General features: G+C 40.7%; 1 protein-coding gene across 2 annotated transcripts; it reads right to left on the bottom strand.

Moving 5' to 3' along the window:
* Positions 1-206: 206 nt before the first annotated feature.
* Positions 207-14,554, bottom strand: C1QTNF3 (C1q and TNF related 3). Of its 2 annotated transcripts, none has more exons than XM_085042672.1 (6): positions 14,140-14,554; positions 9,024-9,135; positions 6,645-6,799; positions 3,971-4,100; positions 3,148-3,247; positions 207-2,033 (listed from the first exon to the last, which is right to left on the bottom strand). In XM_085042672.1, the coding sequence occupies exons 1-6, from the start codon at positions 14,425-14,427 to the stop codon at positions 1,874-1,876; spliced, it is 945 nt and encodes a 314-aa protein (XP_084898798.1). In that variant the 5' UTR covers positions 14,428-14,554; the 3' UTR covers positions 207-1,873. The 2 variants fall into 2 exon arrangements, with proteins under 2 accessions (XP_084898798.1, XP_084898799.1); XM_085042673.1 differs by having other exon boundaries at positions 14,344-14,553.
* Positions 14,555-26,225: the final 11,671 nt, after the last annotated feature.

The raw sequence follows: 26,225 nt of genomic DNA, 5'->3' as shown, positions 1-26,225 counted from the left end.
AAAGGAAACCTTACAGATTTATATTTTATGTATGTATGTGTGCATATATATACCCACATGTGTCAAATAAATATATTTTAACCCTTAATGCTGGCTTCCGTTCAGCAGCAAAAGGAATGTTTAGGATAAGCGTATTGAGAATAACCTATCTCCATAGTCTCCAAATGGTAATGTCCTTGGTAAATATACACATGAACAAACCAGTATAGTTTTGTAACCTTGAATCTTTATTGGATAAATGTATGTTTTACAAAGTAAGCTTAACAAAATAACATGGTCTCAGATTTTGAAAACCTATGTGGCACAAACCTGACCCAAGTTCATAAAAAATGATAAAAATTCATCAGACAACAGTTCATAAAAGCTAATATTTTCAGTGGTTGATGCATAAAACTAGAAAATCACAAGTCATAATCATCAAGTATCAACATGCATTTTTCTTCATAAGATGTGGTAACATACGCTAGGAATGTTAAAAGGACATACAAATTCATAGGGCAGATTTTGATTAATTTGCTCTATTTTTGTGTTACTGATACCTGCATCCAGTATAAGAGAATTCCAAACAAATGTTTTCCTGATCCACCTTCTTGTTATACATTAATGGCAGATAATGTCTGGTTAAAATGTAATGTCTGTTAAAAATGAATTTATATTTCATTAGCTTATGTGGGGAGAGCAAGAATAAGATGCATTCAAACTTCAGTATTGACTTTGGTGCTTACTCAAATGGAAATAGCAATACAGAATTTCAGAAATACACAAATTTTGAAAAGCCGGTGACAAATATCAATGCTGAAGAGTGGCCCAGTGTATTGGGACTAGAACTTTTGAGCCAGCCAGCATTTGCTTTTACTAGTTAAATACTGAACTGGCTTAGCTGCTGCTGCTGCTTTGCAATGTCTTTTCCTGAAATACTGATTCTTGGAAGGCTGCTAGGAAAACTGTTTCAACAACTTCACTGTTAAGTAAATATGCAATATTATAAGGTACATCCTTCTGAAGGAGCTCCAAACACCACAAAGTTTGTGTATCTCTGTGCTGTCGGCATATCCTGATTTCTCTAGCGTATATGCTTTTGCTTCGACACCCTGCATTCAGTTACATCAGGTTTTTAAAATTCTAAGGCTAGAAGGAAACATTACAGCTCCCCTGCCTGATCCCCTTCACACTGCAAACTAAATTACCTTAGCTACAAGCTGCTACTAAGGCAAGAACTACTATCACTCTTCTTCTAAGAGAGAGAGAGTAAGCATAAATATGTGCTAAAAATCTGTGAAAAATGACACCAGATACATCTTCAGAGGTTTGAGATGGGAATGCAATAAACCTGACATCTATATTTTCACATTTTTTTCCTTCTATTTGAGTTCATTCCAATCCAGTACAAACGTCTTCCTTTAGATCTGGTCTCACCTGAGCCTGCTTACAATACATTCAGGCCTGTTTCCATTATGTCAACTTAAATGAACATGTAACAAGAATTGAATAAATGATTAGAAAATTTTGAATCAGTTGTTCAATTCCTGACATATACTAAAATATATTTAGAGATGAAATTGACTTTATGTAGACTGCTCTTTAAATTTTTTAATCTCCTTTTCCTTTGTTTTTCATTCACTTTTGGGAAAGAGAAATAGCAACATTTAATGCTTCAATAGGTGTGACTCAGATGACAATACATATTCTGTGAATCTGTGTCAGCTACACAGTGTATTCAGCTCATCTTTGATACACAAATAGCAACACATTGCATCAAAACAAGCCTTCTTGATCCTCCAATGTTGTAATGTTATTTCACAGTCCAGTGAAAAATACCAGTTCCAAAAAAGATGTTTCTTCAGACAAACATCTATTGGATTCTTTCTGTTTTTCACTTGGTTTCAAAAAGAAGAAACCCAGCAAAGGTGGAGAAGCGTTGATGATCCCCATGGAGGGCTCCATTTCCCATTCGCAGCCAAACTTCATCTCCCTTGGCGAGCTTTAGGACTGCACTGTTTCCTGAAGTATCTGCTTTCCCTTTGGATTCATAGCTAAGGATGAATATTTTAGCAAGTCAGCTTTTTGTTTCTCAGCAATGATCAAGCAAACAACTTAAAAAACAAAAAATCCAAGAAGTACATTGTTATCCTGAGCAAAACTTTCTCAAAAAGTTTGCCAACATTTTTCCAGGCTTATAAGGAAATTCTGGCAACTTTCTGCGTTTGATCTCCCAGTCAAATTTTGCACCTTAGGTAACCTAATTGCACTATTTCATTCCTTTCTGAAGTTCTGAAATTGTAACTTTTTTTTTTCCAGGACACAGGAGCAATTTTTTTGTTTAAAATGAAACTCTGCTCATTGATCACAACACTGCAGATTTTCTGTGATGCTTTTTTTCCCCTTGAATTCATCCCAGCTAATTTTAAATGCCTCCAGGCTGATGTGAGCTGAGCCCCTATGCTCCCAGCACAGGCAATGAACAGACAGGAAGCTTGCTCCATCCTGAACCTTTCATTGGAACATGGATACATTTGATGTGAGCTAACCTCCTGGCTTTGCCTGAGTGCTGGTCCCCTTTCTTCCACGTCTTGCCTTTTGTAACATTAATGCTTCAGGGGGAATTAAATATGAAGCACTTTTGCAGGAAAGATCTATTAGGGATGAAACAGCCTCTGGGGGTGTGCTAATGATAAAAAAGCCAGTAAATGGAAGACCTTTGCTTCTTACTCATCCTTACTACTGCAGTTAAAACACTTTGCAACTTTAAAGTAAATTGGTCTCCCCTCATCTTAATGAGACTGTAACTAGTCACTGAACACTTCATTATTTCCTTTCTGTGACAAGCAAAGTGAAGATGAAGATATATTTTAGCAGAATGACAGCATGATACCACTGAACTCCATCCCTGACTTGCAGTGCTAACTCCTTTCCCCTGAGTTTGAGGAATTTGTGATCAAGGCTGAATTTTAGGTCCAGGATCTGTGGTGTGTATGGTCCAAATATGCAAGCTGAGGACAGCAAAATAAAATAGTTTTTCTTGTTGGTTATTTTACCTTAGAGAATTTCTTCAAACAAATTAACAATTTTATGTTTCTTGAAATGTGAGCAAGCTGTCACATCCGTACAAATGTTTTTTGCATTAAAATAGCCTGTCCCTTTACTTACCTATATAAGCTGAACACTGTATTACCGTTATGCATCAAGTACACGTACACTTCCTCCACATCTTCATGTTTCATCATGTTGAAGGTGAAGAAATACACTCCTGAAAAGGTTATAAAATACAACTTGTTTGCTTCATGGAGAGAAGTAATCATGCTGCCTATTTATGCTTCTTGCTTAGAAAACATAACAGCTGTGGACAAAACTGCCTTCCAGTTGTCAACAGATATTTTGCTTCTGCTTATAGTGCCCCAAAATCTGATTAAATTTAATTCTGCATGTGGCAGGGGTTGTTCTTCCTGCACCACAGTTGCAAAAGAGGGGGATTGATGCAGCTGAAAAATAACCCATGAAGAAATGTAATGCCTCATTTCCAGCCACACATCTGTTGCAGGTCAGCTCACAGCTAACTGGCATGGGGGAAGATGGGGATGAAGAGACTGACAGGAGGCAGGAGGTGGAGGAGGCAGCTGTGAAGCTGCTGCTGCTGCTGCTGCTGCTATAACATCAAGGCTGTGGTTCTGTCATCACAGTGGCTGAAGGGCTAAAAGCCACAGCAAAGCAGAACCAGTCCTGCTCCCTCCCCAGCCCTGGCCATGCCTCTTCCTCCTGCCTTTGTGTCAGCACTAGAATCACTGGCTGGCAAGACCTCTCTTAGCTTGCTCAGTTTTCAATTAATTTTTCTGGAAAGTAGGTAGCAAGAGTTATGCAGAGTGAGTCTCATCAGTGCCTTATGCAAAGGCAGTCAAATAGTGTCTCGTTGTTATTGACCACACTTCTCCCTATAGCTCCAAGAATTGCATAATTTTGTTTTGCAAAGGCTCACCATTCACTGGAGCACCAAATCTGCCAGTCATGACATCAAAAAAATTCCCAACGTTGGTTTCGACACTGCTGAAGATGATCCCACTGTTCTGGTTGCTGAAGTGAGTGGCCATCGAAGCCATGAATGCGACCTGCAAAAATCCAGGTCTTACTCAGCCTGTTGTTCATGAAAAGTGCATGTGTAGAGCAATCAGGTACAGATTTTTTTCCTGTATTTGCAGTCAGTTTATTTTCCTGACAGAGATGTTCTTCTAGGGCTTACTCCAAGGCCAATAAACTCCAGTAACAAAACTCCCATTGAATGAAACTGGAAGAGGACTAGGCTTCTCATATTCAATTGGACTATTCATGACTCTAAAGTATGTATATGGTCAAGTGTTTGCAGTTCAGTACCTTAATTTCAGATTTTATTTACTTTTAAGTCTCAGTAGAATGATGCAACTGCAACATGGTATTGAAATGGATGGTGTTCCTGACAAAAGTGTTTCACATAGTTTTTATATATTCCCCAATGTATTTATACTGGATACTGCTTTAGGTGAATGTGTGAAAATAAATAATGCTCAGTAAAATCCATACAGATTAGTGTTTCTTACTAACTACCTTAGAGATACATGAAGCACTTTTATTAGAGGTCCTCTGAATGTGCAGCAGCTGGGACTAAATATTCAATTCTTTTTCTCTCTTATTAGTTACCCTCAGTCTTGTGGTGGAGGGTGGTGGAGACCAAGAAGGGAAAATAAGAAAATGAAAACTGTGCTTCAACTTCATATTTCACTTCTTGCCTTAGCAATGTTTCATAGGAAGCAGTGCAAAACATCCCACAAGGGACAACTCATATTACACTCACAAGATATCAGGGAATGACCCTGACAGCTGGCCTGGCCAGGGAAGGGAGTGACCTTTCCTGTAAATCTGTCATCCCCCACATTGTGTCAGTAAATGGGGTAGCATCAGAATCGCTGCACCTTGTTGCCAGAAGGTCACATAGAGAGTTGGCTTTTTATTTCTATCTCAGTTTCTTGAATGACAAGTGTTAAATTGCAGCTGTTACTGCCCATCACAAAAATTACATTTTTTGGGTGAGATTCCAGCTACGCTCATATTTAAAAAACAAAAAACTCTCCAAACTTCTTTTGATTTCAGATCCAAACCAGAACAAAACCAAAACAGACAATCAAATGCAAGTCTGGATCCAACAACGGAAATCGTTAGCCATCTGTTCAGAAATTTAAGGAGCTCCAGATGTGAGCTGAAAGCTTAGGCTGATTTTCCTTACTGCTGCATGGATGCATTTTCTATGATGGCAAATTGTTAATGTCTTGCTTCTCAGCCAGTATCACATCAAAGTTCATCGCGTGTTAAAGGAAAGCTGCTGCAGTGGCAGATTGATGGAATTTATTGCTTTTGTCTGAATTCCATTTCACAGTCTCTTTGACCATGAGCTACTTTTTGTGGACTGATCAGAAGACCAGAAAAATATGTCCTTTCTCCCTAGGTCTCATTATGAAGTAGCAGGTCAGCATGGATATACAGTTTTGCAAAATAATTCTGTACTTAAAACAGTATTGCTTTCAAAAGTGTTTTCTCCTGTACCACCACTGACTTTGAAATTCATAAGCATGCTGTTAAGGACTAATGTGCTATACTGCAAGAATTTTTAAACACAACTTTTAAAAGAAGCTATGGAATTTTACATATTGGAAATAGGTATTACAATATGAGCTTTTGTTGTTCATCCTCTTTCATTACTCAGTTTTAATTACACTGCTACCATTATGTTAGAAAAAAAACAGTGGTAGTTCATTTTAAAATTGCAAAAGGATATTTGAATGTTATCACAGCTAAGTCTTTAAGATGTTAAGCTATAACTAAATATATACTATATATATGCATGCATATAAAATATATATATACATGTGTGTGAGTGTGTGTATATGTATATGTATGTATATATATATGTTTATGTATATATACATACACAAGCTCTGTACCGTCTGCCAGGTGCCTGGGATTTGAAGAAGCTCTAATGCAAAAGCTGTGAGTTTGTGCCAACACAAGTGTTGAGCTCAACAGCTCAGGCTTGAACCCATGTGTTTCAATGCTCCTCTGGCTTTTGGGTTGTTCATTTATAGGCAGAACCTACATGGCCCCAAACTTATTTAAAGGATCTAGACATATAAATATACAGGTAACTACTGAGGGGTATTTTTGAAACTAGAGGACTCTGTCTGCACTCAAAAGTTATGAGCCCATACTTTGAGGGCTTCTGAGAATCTCATAAAGCCTGGCTGTCCTGAGAAACGTGACTCCTTTATTCTTTTCACATTCTGTGGGAAGTGCAATTATTAATGTGATACAGCTTGGTAGAAAAATGATAGTCCCTGCTTTGCTCCTTTAATAACCCAGATACTGGCTTTTTGCCCTCAAAGGGAAGCATATATGTTTCTTCCTCCCCATTTCTCAGCTGGATTCTGACTAAAGCTTTTCTTTTCCAGAAAGGTCTGGCAGAGCACATTTTTCAGGCATGACAAGAGCTATATATGCCTCTTACGGTATTAATTTACAGGAGGATTTGTTTCTTAAGTATCTTACAGCAGTAAGGTACTGTTTTGCAGTGAAGAAAACCATAATCTGAAATTTGCTGCAGCCAATAAGAGCCAGAGATTTTGTACCTGTAGTTCTGGGGGAATCCCAGGGTAACCCTTTTCGCCTTTGGGTCCATGATGGCCACGCTCTCCCCTTGGTCCCATATCTCCTTTGTCTCCTTTCTCACCTTTGGCTCCTTCCTGGCCAGTTGCTCCATTATTTCCGTTGTTTCCATGATTTCCTGAAGGGAAACAAAGCTTTCTGTTTTATTTAAATAATTTAACATGTTTTAACAGGTAAGTGTGACAGGGTCCTCTTCCACCACTTTGCAACCCATGTACTCTTCAAAACCATAAACCCCAAAGACCCAGGCTGAGCTGTGATGGATAAGAAACTGCTGTGTGGTCAAGTTGAAGGTGAGGGTTTTAGTGAGCAGGTTTCCAGACGGACATGGATTTTAAGAGTTAACCCTAATGTCTTGGTTTTGTCGTATAAACTGCTAATGTCTCAAGTCATTGCTTTGTTGGGCAGATGTGCAAGAAGACCTCAGCAGACACAAGGCTCGAGGAAAGCAAAAGGCAGTTTCTATTGACACATACCAGCTTGCCTGCAGGGGTAATCTTGCTTGTTCTTTCATATAAAAACTAATTTCCACGTAAATTTAGTCAATCATGATAGGATAAGATAATTTTGAATAAGATTTTGCTATCTTTAAAACACATCTACAGAAATGATGAATGGCTGTAGCATTAAAGTTGCTAAAATCTGTGCTTAATACAGGAGAGTGTGCATTCTCAGGGTGCTGGTTAGCTTAAAGGGATTGATTGACTGCATTGTCCTAGATTTAAAGAGAGACAAAATTTTTGTAATTAAACTTTTCTGAGATGGCTCACTATGAGTAAATCAGTGAAAAACTTCATTATAAAACATATTCATGCATCTGCAGTATTACTTACTTCCTGATGTTTACTGAGTAAATTACTGAGCAAATGTCTATACAGCTGACAGGATTTTAAAGTTGGCTAGAATCACTGTGCAGTTATTATGCCTCCTGCAGCAAAAGCATGATCTTTCAACTCAGGGGATTAATTAATGTCATCATTGCTCTAATTCTACCTGAATCGAAATTAGGTTCTTTGCCATTCTGCTTGTTCTTTGATTATTCTCTCTGGTTATGAGTTTATAAGAAGAATAGTGGTTTTTGAGATCAAACCTGATGATGAAGTGATTCTTCAGAGTTCTATTAAGAAAAAAAAAAAACTTCAAACAAGGAAGCCAAATTGTGACTTGGAGAGAAGAATCTGCAACTCTTAAAAATAACAACAATGTTCCTTTATGTGAAGCCAGAACTGCTCTAGCAGCTCAGAACAGAAGTCTGTAACATTTGATTCAATCAAGGGGAAAAGCAACTGCTGTTGTTCCCCTTACAGGCACAGCAACATGAAATCTGGCAAACAAAGGAGACAGAAATCCCAGGGTGCACAAGGTTGCTACCAGACCTACATTCATGGAATCCTGCAGTGACAGAAAGTTGGACTGTGACACATGGGGAAAGGGCAAAGCTGGGACTAGGCCATGTCCCAGAATGTCCACTGCAGCCTTGAAAATTATAAAATCCTATCTGCTTCTAAGAAGCCAACAATGTATTAATAAGTAATGGCTCACTGAATTGCATTCTTATCATGATAACAGAAGACGTGAACTTTTGAAGAAGAGAGAACTCTGTCAGGCAGTGACTTCTTAACTTGAGCTGTACCTCTGCTTTAGGAATGGTGAGCTCCAAATCCCTGAAGGTATCTGCTGTGACAAATTTACATCATTATGTAACCAATATTTTCCCTTCTCTATAGGGAAGGGGAATAGGCTCTTCTATTTCCATACCAATTATCAGATCAAAGTATATACTTTTCTTGTGTATGCTGTTATTCCATGCACATTTTTAATGCCAAAAAAAAGAAAAGGGGGGGGCATTTTATTATGGAAGACAAGATGAAAGAAGGAAGTGAAGGAATTTTTATGAGAGAAGAGAAGCATCTGTGTTTCTGTAAAATATTGGCTAGCAGTAAACTAGATGTAGAAAAGCCCTTGAATATGGTACACAATAACACAGCTGGACATACAAAGGTGATCACAATAATCAACTCGAGGGAACAAGTTCTTCCAACTTTAATGGGAACCTCATGCTGCCTTAAGAGAGACCAATTTGCCCGAGAAATGTAATAAGATTTATTTCAGTATGAATTTGTGAAAGCTGAATTTTAATAAGAAATAGGATTTCAATGGAAAATACCTTAGAATATATCTGAAAATATCTGTTTCCTCTGAAATTACAAAAAAACTTGTTCCTGAATCTGTCCCCAAATACTGATGTTTGGACCGTTCTCTGATTTTTTATAGACTAATTGCAGCCTAATTAATGGCCTGCAATTAGGCTGATAAAAAAGTGAATCAAAATGCATTTTTACCTGGCATCCCAGGGGGCCCAGGAGGTCCTGGGGGCCCTTGGTAAAGTCGAACTCCAAAGTCACCTCGGCAGCAGGAACTGCAGTCTGGATTCTGCGGTCCAGGCTGGGGGGGCTAAGTGCACAAAAATAAGCTTTAAGTAGCTCATTCATGGAGGACATCAATCTTACGCATGTCAGTTACAGGGTCTTCATTATATATTTCTGTTTATATATTTGGTAAGTTTTCAAAACAGTTCTTATCTGGCCTGAAATTCTCACATAGTTGGGTTGTCCCTGAAGATGTTATTTTTGGAAGATTTAAAGGAATAGCTCTTGAAGCATTCAAAGAGCTATATGAATATTAAAAAAACTAACTTGTCCAGATGAATAGTGAGGGTTTTGAAAATAAATTAATACCAAGTAATGAAATTCAGATTAATATTTCAATTAGATTCACATCCTGATCCCACATTTCAACTGACCTTTGATGACAAACTTGCCTATGTACAACAAGTGCTAGGACACAAGGGACTTGATTTGACCTGCAGCAATGAACTATCCTCCACTAAACATAAATAAAACTTTGCTGGACCACCCAAAGAAGATATTAAAAAAAAGTCTGTGCAGCATATCCCTGTTCATGATCCCAGACTTGTGTATTTACAGGCTACTAAAGTTGGGAGAACCTATAAAGTGCCAAGGCACAAGACAAAAATTTGAACTTACCACAACACAAGGTGTTAGGGGCTTTTGATCATTTGTAGTGGTGAATGTGTAACTATGAAAACCTATATGCTGCCTAATATAGCAGCATAAGTAAACTAATGAATTTATTATACACAGCTCAGCAACTGTAGTAATGAGTTTAATTATGGTTTTGTTTAAGTGGTTTTCTTTTCCATATTATTGCATTTATATTAATGGAGCCTCATTCAATTCTGACTGGATTTCATGACTTAGTTGTCACAGATCTTCCAGTGGGTCAGCTGAGGCCAAGGTTCAGTGCTTGATTTTATTTCTGCACCTCCTAATTTGTCCCTCTTTGTTTCTTTTCCCCTGGAATTCTTTCCCAATATCCTGAGAAGCAAAACTGCAGTTCTTAAAATCTGGAGAGGGATCATTACAGCAATCCAACTACTATTTTTCTTTAATGATTCTACTATTTGTCTTCCTTCCCCTTCTTTCCCCTCATCTTTATCATTGTCAAATTACTTGCCCAATGCAGACTTATTGGTTTAGTGGCAGAAAATGAGCCTCTGGCAGGATGGGGGTTGTCAAATGAACACAGATGTGCTGTGTTCCTGCCCTCAGTGTCATCAGTGATGTCATCTGAAACTTTCTGCCTGTGTTTTGGACAAGCACACCCCCAGAATTCATTGATTTCAGAAGGCTTAGGAACTTAGGGATACAGAAAATCTGTTTCATGCCACCACCAAAATACTGCAGCTCCTCCAATGAGACAGATGCATGCCTTATCCAGCTGGAACCAATGATGGTGGAGTTACCATAGGAATAAAGACCAGCTTGACAGCTAAACAAATATCCTTCATATTCAAAGAGTTACGGAACAGTTAAGACTTGCCAGTGGGCAGAAGGGCTTCATATTTATGAGGTTTGGTCAGGGCTGTGCTTTTTAGCTTAATTCTTGACAAGGTCTAGACTTAATGAGAAAAATAAGTTCTGCCTCTTGAACTCTCTTCCTGGAGAACCTGTTTGTATTTTTCTGGCTGTTTTGTGTCTTCCAGTTGTTAGGAAGGACACAGCTAACAATCACCCCATATACTTTTTATCATTTTCCTAATACAAGAGAAGTAGCCCTGCTTTCAGCTCATTTTCAGTCCTTGAAAGGATGCCAAATGCAAGAGGACTTGAATTGTGCAAACATTTTGTACCCCCTAAAATAATAACATTGATTGTTGCATTAACATTAAAATATCCAGCTCTTTTTAGATAGTGCTTCATATTCATGTTAAATGGCAAGGTAAACTAAATACACACCTGCCAAGAGCAAATAAGTAACATCAGCCAAAAAATATCCAAAGACTTAGAACTGTGGATTGTAGCCAAGGGAAGACATGAATCCAGCAAAATGGACTGCATGTGAGACTCTCTCTGTGCAGGTGTGAATTGTCTTTTTCACACAATGCACTGAAATCCTGAACAACTTTATTAGAGAACCTGCTATTTCATCATAAAATAGATAGTAGTGCTGGTCATAACCCAATGCTATTTGGCATTACCTCAAAAAAGTTCATCAGGTTCTTAGGTGTGAAATAATACAAGTCCTGCCAGTCTGGTTGTATGCAACAGTTCCACTGACTTCAAAATAGCTACTTATGTAAGTCATAAAGCAATTAACTTATTATATTTACTGGTTTTTTCACTAAGAGAAAAAAAATTGTTAATGGTCATCTGTCAAGGATTATGAATATTTAGGATTTTCTTTTAATCTTTAAAAGTAGAGAACATAATGAAGAGTACATTTAAAGGAAAAATGTGTTCCTAAAGTAAAGTAAAGTGTTCATAAAGTGAAATTACACTCAATCATGGCCTAGAGATTAGTTGCAATCTACTTGCCAAAGGCATCCTTTGCAGCCATTTTTGCTTAAATTTTATCAGTGAATCTTTGACTTTGCTGCCAGAACATGAATATGATTTAGGAGCTTGTGAAATGCATCTGCCACATTGATATCCTAATACTGATAGAAAACTGGAAATATTTCTGAAACTTTTTGCTGAATTTCCTATGATTTAGTATGTTGAATAATGATCTAGGCAACAGATGGTTTATAAAATTCCCTTAATTTAAAGCTGTGAACGAGCCATAATTGGAGACCCAGCCCTCTTGGACTTCCTGATTAATTTTATGAGTTTCTGTTTTATTGTCTAAGACAATGCAGGAGAAAAGTAATGTACCTCCACCATTTTTGGCATCTGTTCTGAATGCAAAATTGTCTGTCTGTGTGGGCACTAAGGCCCTCCATGCCCTTTCTCCAAGCAAAGAAACAAACAAAAGTTGCTAAAATTCAGGGTAAAACACCTCTTGGCTAGTGATATTTAAAGATTTTCAAAGAGCAACCTGAAATGGAGAAATGGTCCTTGCCCTTAGGAATTCTTGTTCTTTAGAAATGCACATTGTATTTTACAAGAGTTAGCAGCAGTGTGGAAATTGGCCTTGCTCCCAGTGCAGCAAAGACAGTAGCAAAGACAAATGCTCACATCTCAGTTCCATAACAGGGAATGGGAGCTCTACAACACCTCAGCAAAAGGGTGAAATTCCCCAGCCTAAATTCTCTTTAGCTGGGTAGAGCTATTCTATCTAAAACAACAGAGAAAGTAGAAACATAGTAATTGAAGTGTTTCCATGTAGCTCAAAGGGAAGAGAGAGATTTGACATGAATTAAAACATGTCAGTTGTCAGTGCCACCTTTGTTCTTCTTCTGCCCAGAAATTCCTGGAGTCTGGAAGTGGAAAACACCTATTGCGTAAGCCTCTCTGTGATTGATTATCCCTGTCATGCATCTGCTAGTGCTCCATTGCATTTCAATAAGCCAAAAATTGCATCATTTCCCCAGAGAAGATTGCTTCTTGGAGATGGGCTGGCAGGTAAATGACTGCCATCAGCTGTACTCAGACTCGCCAGGCTCCTTTCTAATGTCACAACCAGTTCCCCCAGCCAGCAGGCAGTTCCAGACAAGTTGCATTAAACTCTCTGATGAGAGACACATGCAGCCCGAACACAGTGACACATTCTGTGAGCTAAAAAGTTTTGCATTAAATCTTGTATTACCTGAAATTGTGTAGGGCTAAAGGGGAATCTTTTGTACATGGTCTGCAGTATGAAGCAGCTGCAGAATCTTCTCCGCAGTAAAGAGGTCTGCACACACCAGCTGGCTCTTTGGACTGTATACCTTATGTTTTACACTCTGTATATTCTGCAAGCTCAGTTTAACATGCCTACAGTTAAATATCTGTTTTGCTGCAGGCAAACATTTAACTCCTGCCCAAGAAATAAAAAATGCAAAGCACCGTAAAATTTTAATACAGGGAATACAGTGGTGTATTAAACCTATTCCCATACTTGGATGTGTTTCAGTTCTTCAAGCCTAGGACAGGATTAAATTCCAATCTCTTCTCTGCTTATCATGACCTAGGTTATTATTCAACACTTATCTACATGTCCTCGATTTTGGCAATTCAAAATATCTGATTTGGTCTGAAAGAATTTTAGAAACCCAAATGATAAAAGGTGACCTATACAGGACTCAAACATTTGTATCAGTTGTAGGAATAAAGCACTCATGTTTTTGCTGTTTCTAAAACACATTGGTCAAAAAATCCCCTTCATTTGAGTGGAATTTTTTTTTTGCCTAGTGCTAGAAGAGGCTTCATCTTCTGCCCTTCAGATTTTTCCTTTCGAATTTGGACTGCAACATTTTGTGTATAATCAAGTTTTGCCATTTTCCCTCTGTTATAAACTAAGGATTATAGTCCATAGTGCCATGAAAGGCATAAAAAGTTTCACAGTTTAAAATGTATGTAGATAGTGCAGATGATTTAGAGTTTCATTGTAGGTCTTTTTTCTTTTCAAACTCTCAGTTGATTTATATTATTAAATCTGCTCATTACACTTGTATCTGTTTTTTTAAAGCTACTCCTTAGAATAAAATTTTTGAACATTCAGGATTTCGTTTTGTTTCTCTCAAGCTTAAGAAATATACTTCATATACACCATTTTCAAGTAAAATTACTCTCTGCAAATTAAAACTCTCCAAATACCTCTTGAAATTCTGTAATTTTCCTTCACATCTAAATGAGTTAGCAATATGTAAAACTTAGAAATATTAAATAATTAATATCTTAGTATAATTAAGAGACTGTATTTCAGAATATATGATTTCACAAGTTCACAGTTTCAACAGAACAAAGTGCTGTTGCCTATCTTGAAACCAGTGTCCCCAGCCACTGCTGGTTCTACCAGCTCATTAAAAGATCCTATAAAGCAACCCAGCAGAATACAGACCAATACACAGCTTTAATTAAAAATATTTCATAAATATATCACTAATAATGTTAGCAAAAGAATAAAATATCTCATTAGCTTTAAAGATATCTTTAGAAGATTAATTCAGAGTACCTGGACTCTATCTGAGGTAGTCAGTTCTACATCATCTACCTCTGGTCTCAGGACTTTATGGTCTGTAGATGTGCTATTATAAACAGTCCATTCTATAAGTTGATTCCGCTGTTTCAATATTTCCCTGCTTCTGGAACCTTTGTGGCCAGTCTGGTGGTGACTTTGCAATATTTTGGCCACTGGTTTATAAGATCTTCTGCTCACCTCCATGTATTCATCTTGACACAGGCAAAATGGAAGAAAAAATAAAGCCAGTAGATGCCAACTGATGAAATCCTTCTCTGCCATATTATTCAAAATAATTTTTCAGGAGTCCAGCAAATGCCTTGCAGGAGGAGAAACCTCTTTGCTGCACCAGTAGTTATGTGTTCCTTTCAGCTTTTCCACTAGTAAGCCTGGCACTGAGACCAGTACCAGGTTTTATACGGTTGCATGCAATAAATAAAACTAAAAATGCCAAAGTGACAGGATCCTTCATCCAAAATCAGTCATGCTCCTTTAAACAAACCAGGCATTATTCACCACTTCACCACCACAAGGAAAATTGATTTGTATGCTGGAAATGACCACAGCATTTAATGGACTCCTGTGGTTCCTATTTGGGGGCATTAAAAAATGTAGCACCTTTCCTTTGGCATGTTTTTGTTTAAGTGTGAAAAAATGTGATGGAAATGGGGAACATGTGGCTAATGGTTTACGCTCCTTGATTAGACATGGAAAGGCTGTGAATTCACACTCTTAAATGTCTTTTGGACACAGTCACCTTTCTTATTTGCCAGGAAATTCACACACACAACTGCGTCAGCCCAGTCCGAAAAATCCTTCCAAAAGCAATTAGGAAACAAAAGCACAAGAGGAGCTTTTGCATATGATCCTGACCCAATGGCTGTTTCTGACTATGCTTTTCATTCACTAGAAGAAAAATATTGAATTTCTGTCAGTTGGCCAACAGTGGAAGGAGACTGGGTAAGTAGCTTTAAAAAACTGGGTTGAATTCAGATTCTCAGCATTAGTTCAATATACTTGGCCAAGTAATATTTTCTCCCTTGAGTTCTTAATGTTTTCCTAAATGTAATTGCCAAACCAAGTTTTATATTTTCACTGCCAAGTAAATATAAATTTACCAGGGAATTATTTCAGACTAAAAGAATCAAATTATATGTGTATAATAATAATAATAAATATCCTTATTTTACTTTTTAAACCACCCACTAGTATTCTCTAGAAATTCATAACTGCAGGATGCAACTCTGTGTATGCATCCACATGCACAGCCAACCTTCCCAAAAGCGAATAGCTCCTTGGTCTGTAATAAACTCTTCACCAGGACATGGCTGCAGCAACATTGCTGAAGCCATCAGTCCTGGGAATGATTCCCAGACCAGCAATGTGATGGGCTCAGTCACATTCAAGCTGTTTAAGCCTGACCACCCTGCTCAGCTTTCAGCTGGGGCTCCTCTGTGTCCTCTGTGGTCCTAAACTATCCCTCTTTTATTTCTTTTTTGGTTTTCATATTTTTCCTTCCTGTTCAGTTGCCTGATAAATTTGAGGGTTGAGGTGAAGGGTGCTAGAGTGAGTGTTTTTAAAGCAGGAGGCTGGAGTTGCATGCTTAGGGATGGGATGTGAGGGAAATGGGAGCACCAGGGTCCGGTTGGGATGTTGGTGAATGTTTCATCCCTCCAGAAGGTCATCTTAGAAGTAAATGATGCAGAAACCTCACCCAGGTTTAATTTTGAGGAGGGAAAATCGTGCACTCCAGAAGAAATCCTGGGGACAAATCAGGATGTGACCAACAGGACAGCCAAGACCCAGCAGTGAAATGAGGTGTTGAGTTATTCAGTAATGTGGAAAGCCTTAACACACCAGCATGCCATGGCAGCAAAGCAAAGCCCTGTGGGCACTGCTGGACAGGTGAGTGAACTGCATCTGCTGAAATGCCAGCAACTGCAGCTGCAGGTGGCAGCAGCACCTGGAAATGATGGAGATGAGGTGTGGAGCATCTGCAGAAGCCTAATCTTAATATTTGTGAAATCACAGGAAACCCTGTGTTTGACCTCGAGTGGGGACAATAAGGCCCAAGCAGCAGAGAATTTGAAAGGGTCTGTGGTTCTGCTGTCAAAATGGAAGATGAGCCCAGCAGAGAAATATGTGCAGGCTGTTCATTCAGACCCTTGCTGGTGCTGGAAGGGATGTGCAATTGATGGCTGCTGAGTGATGGGGAGGAGGTGCTTCAATGATGGTGAGAAGGCATTCCTTGTTTCACATTCTGGCTCTTTCTGTGGGACACAATAAGTCCTGTCCAGGAGAGACTGGCTGGCCCTGAGTGAGTGGGGTGAGCCCTTCTCAGCTGGGGTGTGTCTGCTGGTGGCACAAGCACAAAGACTGTCAGTGTTGGCCTGTACCCAGCCACTCAGTACCCAGCCATGGTAATTTCCTACTCAACAGCCCACAGAGGGGAGTGTGGGGTGCACTGCTCCCCCAAAGGCAATGCTAGCCCCCACAGACTGGCGGGGTCTGGGCTAAGCCAGCGCAGAGACAGTGCTCCAGGCTACTCGAGGCAGTCAAGAGCTAGTCTTGCCTTTTTCTCCTTCTCCCACAGCCAAGTATGGCATAGGAGCAGAAACCTCAGCTCCTGTGGGCTCAGTGTTTGCCCCCAAGGATAAACATGACCGAGTTGTCTCAGTGACACTCACTCTCCACTCCCAGGAGCAGGGGTGGTTCCTGGTTATCTCAGCCTGGCCAGGCAGAGCTGCATCTTCTTGCTTCATACATTTGTTTTGTTTATTGCCCCTGTGTTAAAGATTTTATGGCAGGAACTTTAATTCAATTGCAGTGAATTTCAATCTCAGATTCCCAAGGCAAATATTCAGTATTATTAAATAACTCTTCATAGACTAGCTCTTGAGCCTTGCTGCAGTGTATAAATATTAATTAACTAAATAGTAATGCAGAAGAGGCTCATTAGCCTATGCTTTATGACTACTGAAAATCATGATTTAAAAAAAATGGAAATATTCTGGTAATTTCACATGGGAAACAGAGGTGGAGGGGAATTTACTGTGAAGCAAGACTTCAGAAAACACAGTTGCAGATTTTGGAAGTTGCTGCCACCAAAATGGGGTTCCTTTTTAATCAGAGAGGACTTTCTTGGTAGAAAGGGAGTTTGAAAACCCTGGATTGTGTAAAATTGGGAATGACTAAGAGACAGGCACTAATTTATCTTGGCACTTAATAATTTGATTCAGCAAGTGCTGAGGCAGCACTGATGTTTTCAGCTGACATTAGGGCTTTCATAGCTTTCCAAAGTCTGTTCCAGGAGCTTCCTGTGGCAAATGTTTCCAATGTGAGTAATGAACATCCACAGCACCCATGTCCCAAAAGGCAAAGGAATAAAACCAAAGAGATTTGGGCTTCAAAGCCACCATCTACCATTTCATGCAAAAGCTGAAACAAGCATGTTTCTTGGCAGCTATTAGGAAGAAGAAAGATTCCTTCTCTTCCTTGCTCACTAATAGAGTCCACCTGGTCCCTACCCATCACTGCTCTTGTGGTTTGACGCTACACACATTTTTTGGTCCCATTTAATAGCAGAGTTTAGACTTTGCTCTTGTATTTCCAATCTTTTGAACAGAATGCCATCTGCAGAAATCTTTGCTGCCCATTATTCTGCTCTGTGCCTTCAGCAAGGCATAGCTGTCCCACAAAATCATCATCTAAAGGCAGAAAGTTTGGACTCAGAATTGAAAAAACAATGGTGGAACAGATTCTGGTTCTCCATTCTTGATCTCCAAATGGTCAAATACACTCATTCAAACATGTGACCAGAATCTAAAATAATAGGACATAGAACTAGCAGAGCTTTGAATTAACTTTCTGTTAGAGTAAAACACTGAAAATGCTTCATGCTGAGAAAAACAGATCCTCCTGATCCAGATATGAGGAAAGGACTGACCTAAAAGAGTTGGTTTTGCTTTTAGGTGCAAGGCTGGTGTGTTTTGTAGGTGTGCTGACAGAGAAGATAAAATCTTACCCCATGCCTCCCTGTTTGCTATGCATTTGCACACCTAGCATCACCTTTCCAGCTTTTGCCAGCTGAACCCACACACAGCTGCCCCTGTGTTTGTCCTGCTGGTGTCTGGCAGCAGAATGTGCCTCTATCTATGAATGAATCCACAAACACCAGAGGTTTATGTCCAAAAAGGAGACTGAGGAGTCTTGTAACTTTATTCATGAATAAAGGGAGAGGTCATGGGCATTTCCCATGGGGTCTCTCAAACTGATAGAGGACACAACCTCTTTTTATCCTAATTTCCCAGCCGCAGTTCCCTCTATCTTTCCCCATTGGCTGAGGTACTTGAGAGGTACAGACTTCCTGGAATGCCTAATGCAGACCCCTGTCCAATATACATCCCTCCCATCTTCTATTTCTTAATTGCCTGTTCTTGTAACACAGTCTGGGGCAAGTCAATCAGGGGAATTCCTATGGAAATCTTCCCACTGTTTCTCTCAGTACTGGTCTTATCTTACCACCAGACTCAGTTTGTTTGTAAAGACACTCCCTTCTCATTCCTTTCATAACTGACCATGAAGTGAAGCACATGGATCTGTTAATATCAGGTAATGAGATTCAGCTAAAATGCAAAAACTGTTGAGTGAAAGCTGCTTCCTACCTTTGCTTGCTTCCCTGGCAAAGACTGCTCTATGAGAAAGAGGGCTCTTACAACTATGTTGTTCACTTTGACATTGGGAAAGTGTGTTATTGGGGAGGTTAGTATGCAAAATTGGAGGCTACTGTTTCAAGAGGCAATGAAACAGAAGTATTATAATAAATTTTTTTTTAAAGTATTCTGCGGCCCAGACAGGCTTGTATCTGTAATTAAACATTTATGGCTCCCTCACTTACAACTAATCCTGTTTGCAGTGATAATTGTTCCATACCAGACACAGAGATAATCTGGACCTGCAGTTTCCCAAGCAAGTCTCCACTGAGACAGTAAGAGAGACAGGCCACAGCTGAAGGGATGAGAGTCACCCAACCCTGTGCCACCACAATACACTGACCAGCCCCAAATTCCCAGCCCAGTATAGCTCTCTGGGCTCGTTGTTCCCTTCTGCCCTTGTAGGGCTTCCCACCCCCTTGGTCTGGCTGAAGCTCCCACCAGTCTTGAGCAGTGCAGGGGTGAAGCCTCCTCTCTCCAGGACCACTGGAAAGCACCCAGCACTGCACTGCCTTTGGCCTCACTGCTACAACAGCCTCAGGCAGAGCCCTCAGACCTCAGCCTGGCACCTTTGAAGCCTTTTCCCACCTCTGTGCTGACCATGCAAACCCATGGGAGCAAAAGAAGTATTTTCATTGAAAGCTCCTGTGATCTGTTCCTTTTTCTGTGGCAGTTTTGGCCAGTAACAGCGATTTGGGCAAAATTCACCACCCTCCTCCCCAAGGGAGCCTCCAGAGTGAGCCATCAAGGCGAAGGCAGATTCATGGAGTTTTCCAGGTGTCTGTGACCCAAAAAAGGGCTTGCAGTCACTGCCCATGCATCACCTTCTCCATGGTTAAACATCTGGTTCTCCTGTAACCCATTGCCACTGGGATCTGCAGGCAGAGACGGCACAGTGAGTGCTTTGAGCAGTTTTGTTTGTTGCACAAAAGCTGTGTGTTGTTTGCAATCACACCACTTCCCTAAGGAGCACAGCAGAGAAGTGTGTTTTAGGTGTTTCCTGCATTGGCTATAGGATGTTATCACTACCTGTGGAGAATGAGAGTAGGGCAAATCCAGCTCCATTACATGGCTTCTGCCCTCACCCAGTGCAGAGGACTTTCCAGAGAGGTTTGGATTCTCCCTGACTCTGAATTTTCTATCAGTAGGACTTCTCACCGTGTTTGACACTGGCATTTTCTTTCCAGTATGAGAGATGAGGCTGAGGTCCTGTCTCTCCATCTACTCCCCACCACCTCTTGGACTGCCCGGGGAATACTGGCAATTACCCTGGAGTGATACCTTCCAGCAGCCCTGGACTACCAATGCTACCTCATACCTCCATTTTTACTGCCTAAAAACATTTTTGTCACCCCTTCCATACACCTAAACTGAGGGATCCCCTACATGGGCAGAAACTCAGGCCTGAGCTCCCAGCTACAGCAGAGCTGCAGTCAGGATGATCCTCCAAAACACAGCCTCTGCCAGCTCATCTGCACAAACCCTTGCTTCAAAATATGCACCAGAGACACATTCACTACATCAATGCCATTTTCACGGGTCCGTGACAAACTGCCTGGATCAGACAGTCAACAGTCCCAGACGGGATGGGCAGGTGGTTCATCCAAGTCCCTTTCAAACTTGAAGAAATAGATTTCACAGTGGTGATAGGGCTCCAGTGATGGAACAAATAATGCAGCGTGATAAGCTTTTTCCAGTGTGCAATGCATCAGTTATCCGTCTCTAATTGAAGAGCCAGAGCACAGTGATTTCCAAGAAAGCAGGGTGGGGAGAGAACAGATACGGTGCCAAGAGAATAGCCACGGTCAACATTTTTGTCAGGGATGGATATCCTGGTTTGGATTAAACAAGATCTAACCCTAATCTTTGGCTTCCTCTGATTTCACCTTTTTTTTTTTCCCCTTCAAGTTTCAAAAAGTTTAAATTTATTACTTGACATATGCTCCTCTCTGCAATTCCTTTACCCTGGCCAGAACCAAAACTGCAACAGCGAAAATACCACAGAAACAGCTACTCATTATTTTAACCACCCAACCAGCAGTAAAGAATGTCTTATGAGAACCCCTGTTGTGACTGCTTCCCCAACTCAAACACTGCACATGCAGGAGGTGTGGTGAGTTCAGGTGAGGTGTGCTGGGTTTGGGTGGGAAGCTGAGATGCAGTTTCAGGCCCACAGATTTCTTCTGCCCTGCACAATGAAAGGCACAAAGACAGAATGTTCTCAGTGTGCTCTCATATTCAAGTGAAGTTTAGAATAAGTTGTAAAATATTTGTCCGGGGACTGTAAGCAGAATTCCAGAGTTTGAGTGACCCAGTGTTGCACAAATAATTTCTAAGGGTCCAGATTTAACAGAGTTTCTCCAATTCCAAAGATCTATAAAAGACAATATGTCTTCCAGAAAGCATACTATCAAGTGAAAAACAGAGTTTTTGTTAATGGTTAAACTCTCCCAGTTCTCCCTCCCCTATTTGGGCTGGGGCTGAAAATGAGTTGTGGCAGATCCAATAATCCATTAACTTGGTAAGCTCTTGTTACTGGGATGGTTCTAGACTGTTGTGATTATATATATGATTATTCAAGTCTTTTTTTTTTTACGCATGTATTGGGACATGGGACACCATCTGTCAAGAGTGGGGCTGTCAGGAAAGTGGCAGTGCTCTGGGTTTGGATTTCAACCTTCTGGTGCTGAGATCATTAGGAGAAAGGTCCAAGCCCTTGCTTGTGAACCCACTCTGTCCAGGCTGCAGTCAAAATGATAAAAACCTGTGTCACCATGCCTGGGTCATGAAAATCATAAAATAAATCCGACTGTGGTAGGAGGAGGGGTGTCCATCAGCACCTACCAACAATATGTACCCCAAATGGCCAGCTTGAGGGAAGCTAAGAAGCCAGCCTTAGAAAGAGGAAAAAGGTTGGACTTAACAGAAAAATCCAGGCCAACCTGGTGTATAAAGCCAGCAGCTGCAATGTGCTGCAGGCTTTCCTTTGTTTATTCTCCTTGTAAAAGGTTTCTGATAAATACCCTTTCCACAACCATCTGTTTACCCTAGAAGAGGGAGAAAATTGATAGACTGGACAGAACTGAGAGGGACATCTGGCACATTCACTTTCATTCATTGCTTGCCTGTTTGAACTAAAAATATTTTTTAAAATTTATGCTGTAATAAGAACTGGGAAAGAGCCACATGGACTGAAGACAAGTAAACCTCTCTTAGAGGGCTGGCAGCCCTAGCTGGGTTAAAGCCCAGCCAACTACCACCATTTATAACAAAGAATGAGTTTCCTACAAGGAAAAGCTAACCTTGTCTTCCTAATTTAGGCTCTAAATATTCACAGGGGAAGGAAAAAAAAGAGGTAGGTTGAAAAGAATATTATATCTCCATGGTGGGATTTTTCTATTATATTTTTATATAATGGCTTTATACACTTGAGGAATTCCTTATAAATCTATAGGAAAGGATAGATGTTCCTACAATAGTCCACACACTTACAGAGCATTTCTAGACCTGTTATCAACCACATCCAGCCTTTGGTCAGAATCCACTGATTCTGTCAGCAGTGACTCTGGTTGAGGGGACAGCCCTTGCAAGGCTGTCTGCAGTTTGTACAGATTTTGTCTGCTGCATTTGTTACCAAATGTTCACCCCCTTATGGCAGCCCTGGACTGATCTGGAGTGAGTGAAGGGGAAATTAAAGCAAGCTAGGCCTCAATGTTTGGCTGGACAATTCTCTAGCAGTGCCACAGGCACAGCTACTTCTCCTGCTGTTTCGAGTGTCCGTGTTATTTGGATTTTCCCTCTATCAAAGACACAGGAACAATCTGCCACGTCTTTGCTGCAGTTAAGGACCTGAGCAACCTATTTAAGGCTGTGTATTGAGGGAGTGATGTTTTAAACTTTAAACAAATCCCTCAGTACAGCCTCTTCAGGGCAGTGGGGTGGTAGGAATAGGTGCTGCACGGAGCCAAGGGTGCCTCTGAGAGCAGTGATAGCATTGCAGCATTAGTCAGGTGATGAGAAGAGTGTCCTTCAGCCCCGGAGAAGTCCCTTCTCCTGCTGGCAGGCACAGTGAGGCAGTGTGTCCAGCCCGTGGTGTGCTGCCCTTGGGGGAAGACGCATCATGTGAATCGATTTCTGTGAGCACAGCCTCGCAAGATGAATAAAATGTTCTGTCACAGAGGAAATAAAAAAGACTGCAGTGCAGCAGACAGTGTAAAAATTAAGGGGGAAGACAATTCTGTCTAAGATTCCTGCCCTTTAGGCCTTCAAGTGCTGAAGGATTTCCCCAAATTCTTTCTGCTAGCAACATTGGGAGTCATGTCTTTTCCCTTTCATGGTAAGACAAATGCTCTGGATAGCCCAAAGTGGGTTAGAATAGCCTTTTTGGTGGTGGCCCAGCCTCAGACAGTGGTGTTGCCATCAGAGAAGCTGTGGGATCATGGATAAATCCTTCACAGAGCTGTTCGGGTTCTTGCTCTCCCTGTGCTTTCATAGGGGGGAAAGCTGTGAGCTTTCTTGAATTGGATGATTTCTCACACTTTGCTTCCCTCCCTTTTTGCCTGTCTGCTGCTTTTAACAAGGGTTAGATGTTTCTCAAGCCTGCAGTGGCATGATCCATGTGGTGCCAGCCACCCCACAATTGCTCTGTACCCTCTTGCTGAGGTCAGCAGGAACCTTTGCTTTGCTGTTCCCATGCTGGGCTTTTTTCAACAAATAGGGCAGCCAAAAAAGCTTCCCTTTCTGTAACATAAAACTAAGAGTCACATGAGGGGCAGAGGACCTTGTGTAGACTCTTAATCCTCTCCAGCAGAGTGTAAGCCACACACACCCAAACACAGAGAGTGGACAGTGAGGTGCTGTCATAGCTGCCTCATCACCACTTCCAAGTGAAAATGACCCCTGCAAAGGTGAAGGTTTAATTACACATCCTGAGGTTTTATTTTGGGACACTGACTCCAAATAACAAATGAAAAATATGACATTCTTTTAAGGACTCTGAGCTGGTGTCTTTGCTGTCATCTCCTGCCAGAAGGTTCAGTTTCAAAACCACCTTCCCAATGTAATGCAATGTAAGGTTATGGCTGTGTTATGGCCACCCACAGCACGACTATGTCAACTTACTTTGTTAGCAGCATGCTATGGAGAGATACATTGCTTTTATTTTTTAATATGCTTTTTGGAAAGAAAGCATTTCTTTCTACAAGCCTTACCAGGAAAAAACTGACAGAGGTAAGTCTTGTGTCTCAAATCAATTGCTGCTAAGGTGTGTTAATTAATTTAGTTTCTTGTTGACTTGTTGCTGTTTCTATTTAGGAGAAAAATGGCTTTAACTTTTTTTTAGAAAAGCCAATCATGTTGGCATTGTGGCAGGACACCCCCCTCCCCTTTCTCTCTCTCCTTGATCAGTCCCAAGAAATAGATGGCTCAGCTTCAGTTGATAGCCTAATCAAGGGCTATCTAGTGCTGGCGACTGAAAGTCTGAAAAGACACTCCCCTGTGGAATGTAGAGAGAATGTGAGAAATTTTCAGTGACTACAAATACACACTTTAATCCTATAAAAAGCTCACGAAATCTCAAGAAAGGTAGAAGCTTTCTACATGGACATTGGAGCGTGAAGTAAAGTCTTCTCCCCAGGGTTTGGACGCAGCCCTGTGGTTACTTCCCTGGGATTGAGTGAGAAAAACTAATGTATTCCAGCTCCAAAATTGGATTTGGTAAGATCATTGAGTTCCTAGATTGTATTAATCCAGCTAACTTATAGGTACCTTTCTGAACTTGCATTAAGCAAGCATTTCTTAACTTGCATTTCAGCTAGCTCAAGCAAGCATTTCTTAACTTGCATTAAGGAAGCATTTCTTGCATTTTTAACCATTTTTATAGTTCAAGCAAGCTTTTACCCCATAATTGCATTTTTAGCTATTATAGTGTTGCAATTATGCATTCATTGTGTGTTTATGTGTGTCAATCTGTTCTATGTTTGTATGTTTGTTATTTTCTGTGTCTAATAAATGGTATTTTTAGACAAATCGGCCAGATATCAAAGAACCTTGCAAACGGGGCTAAGTCTTGGGGAACTAGCTATCTTAAAGTCTGTCAAACTGCAAAACCAGATAAAACTCCTGTCTCCCATGCAAGACAGGCATATTTGGCAATTTAAAGATAACAAGGCAGGGTCTCTGGTCTGGTGAGAATGAAAATGATCAGATGGCTGGAGCACCTCTCTAGCAAAGACGGGCTGTGAGAGGTCAGAGTGTTCAGCCCAGAGAAGAGAAGGCTCTTGAAACCACTTTGTGGCCTTTCAATACACAAAGGAGGCTTATAAAGTAGATGGAAACAGACTTTTTAGCAGAGTCTGCTGTGATAGGACAAGGGTCCTTGAAACAAAGGAGGTTTGATTTAAATTGGATAAAAAGACAAAGTTTTTTACAATGAGGGTGGTGAAACACTAGGATATGTTGCTCAAAGGAGTGGTAGATACCCAATCTCTGGAAAAATTCAAGATCAGGTTGAATTGCAGGGGGTTGGAGTAGGTGACCTTTACAGGTCACTTCCAATCCATTCGATGATTCTAAGAGAAGAAATCTGGGTGGGTTAATAGGAGGTATAATTTTTTCATATATGGCTCAGAGTCTTCTGGGCAACACAGGCTTTGGAGAGAAATAAAGAGACTGATTTCTCTAGCACATTTCTAGAAAAGCCTCAGAAACCTCAGGACACAGAAGCTGCTAAAGCAGACATTAAATGAGTGATCTGATTTTAATGTAGCTCATTAGCTCATAAGAAAAACAGATGGGACATTGAATTATGGCCAAGAGTTCATCTGCAATGGGACACTTTTGGCTAAGCAAGTTTCACTCCACATCTGTAATTTCTATTAACTTCTTCAGTAATGTCAAATTCAGTTTCTGGTGGGAAAGAAACCTGAGTATTTTTATGAAAGGCTCAGCCACAGGATTGTTAGCAAATCTCTGAGCAGAGACACTCCCGAGGCACAAGGCAGCAAGCCCAGCCTCCACCTCCACCTCAGGCTGAGCGATGGGGATGGGATGCAGGAAAAGCAGTGCTATCACTGCCATCAGCTCATTTGTTTTGCTGCAACCCGTGGCCAGTCATAGGCATGGGAGAAGCTGGGAGCTGCCAGGGTGCAGCAGCATCACAGGGGTGAGCAGGGGAGAGAAACTCTGCACCCCAGAGCAGCCTTTGGATGTGTAATCTGCTGCTATTGCAGCAAAGCCAGCAAAGCCTGCCTGTCTGGAGGGCAGCTGGTGGACCACAACCCCAGCAGGGAATGTGGATGGGACTGGCCGAGGTCATCCCTGCCTCCTTCCCCATGAATTGGGGCTGCGGCAAAGTTTACCTCCTATCCC

Source organism: Lichenostomus cassidix, chromosome Z (assembly GCF_008360975.1).
Source record: "Lichenostomus cassidix isolate B80296 chromosome Z, HeHo_3.0, whole genome shotgun sequence".
Lineage (NCBI taxonomy): Eukaryota > Metazoa > Chordata > Aves > Passeriformes > Meliphagidae > Lichenostomus > Lichenostomus cassidix.
Note: the sequence above shows the minus strand (reverse complement) of the source record. Positions and strands in the feature narration are given on the sequence as shown.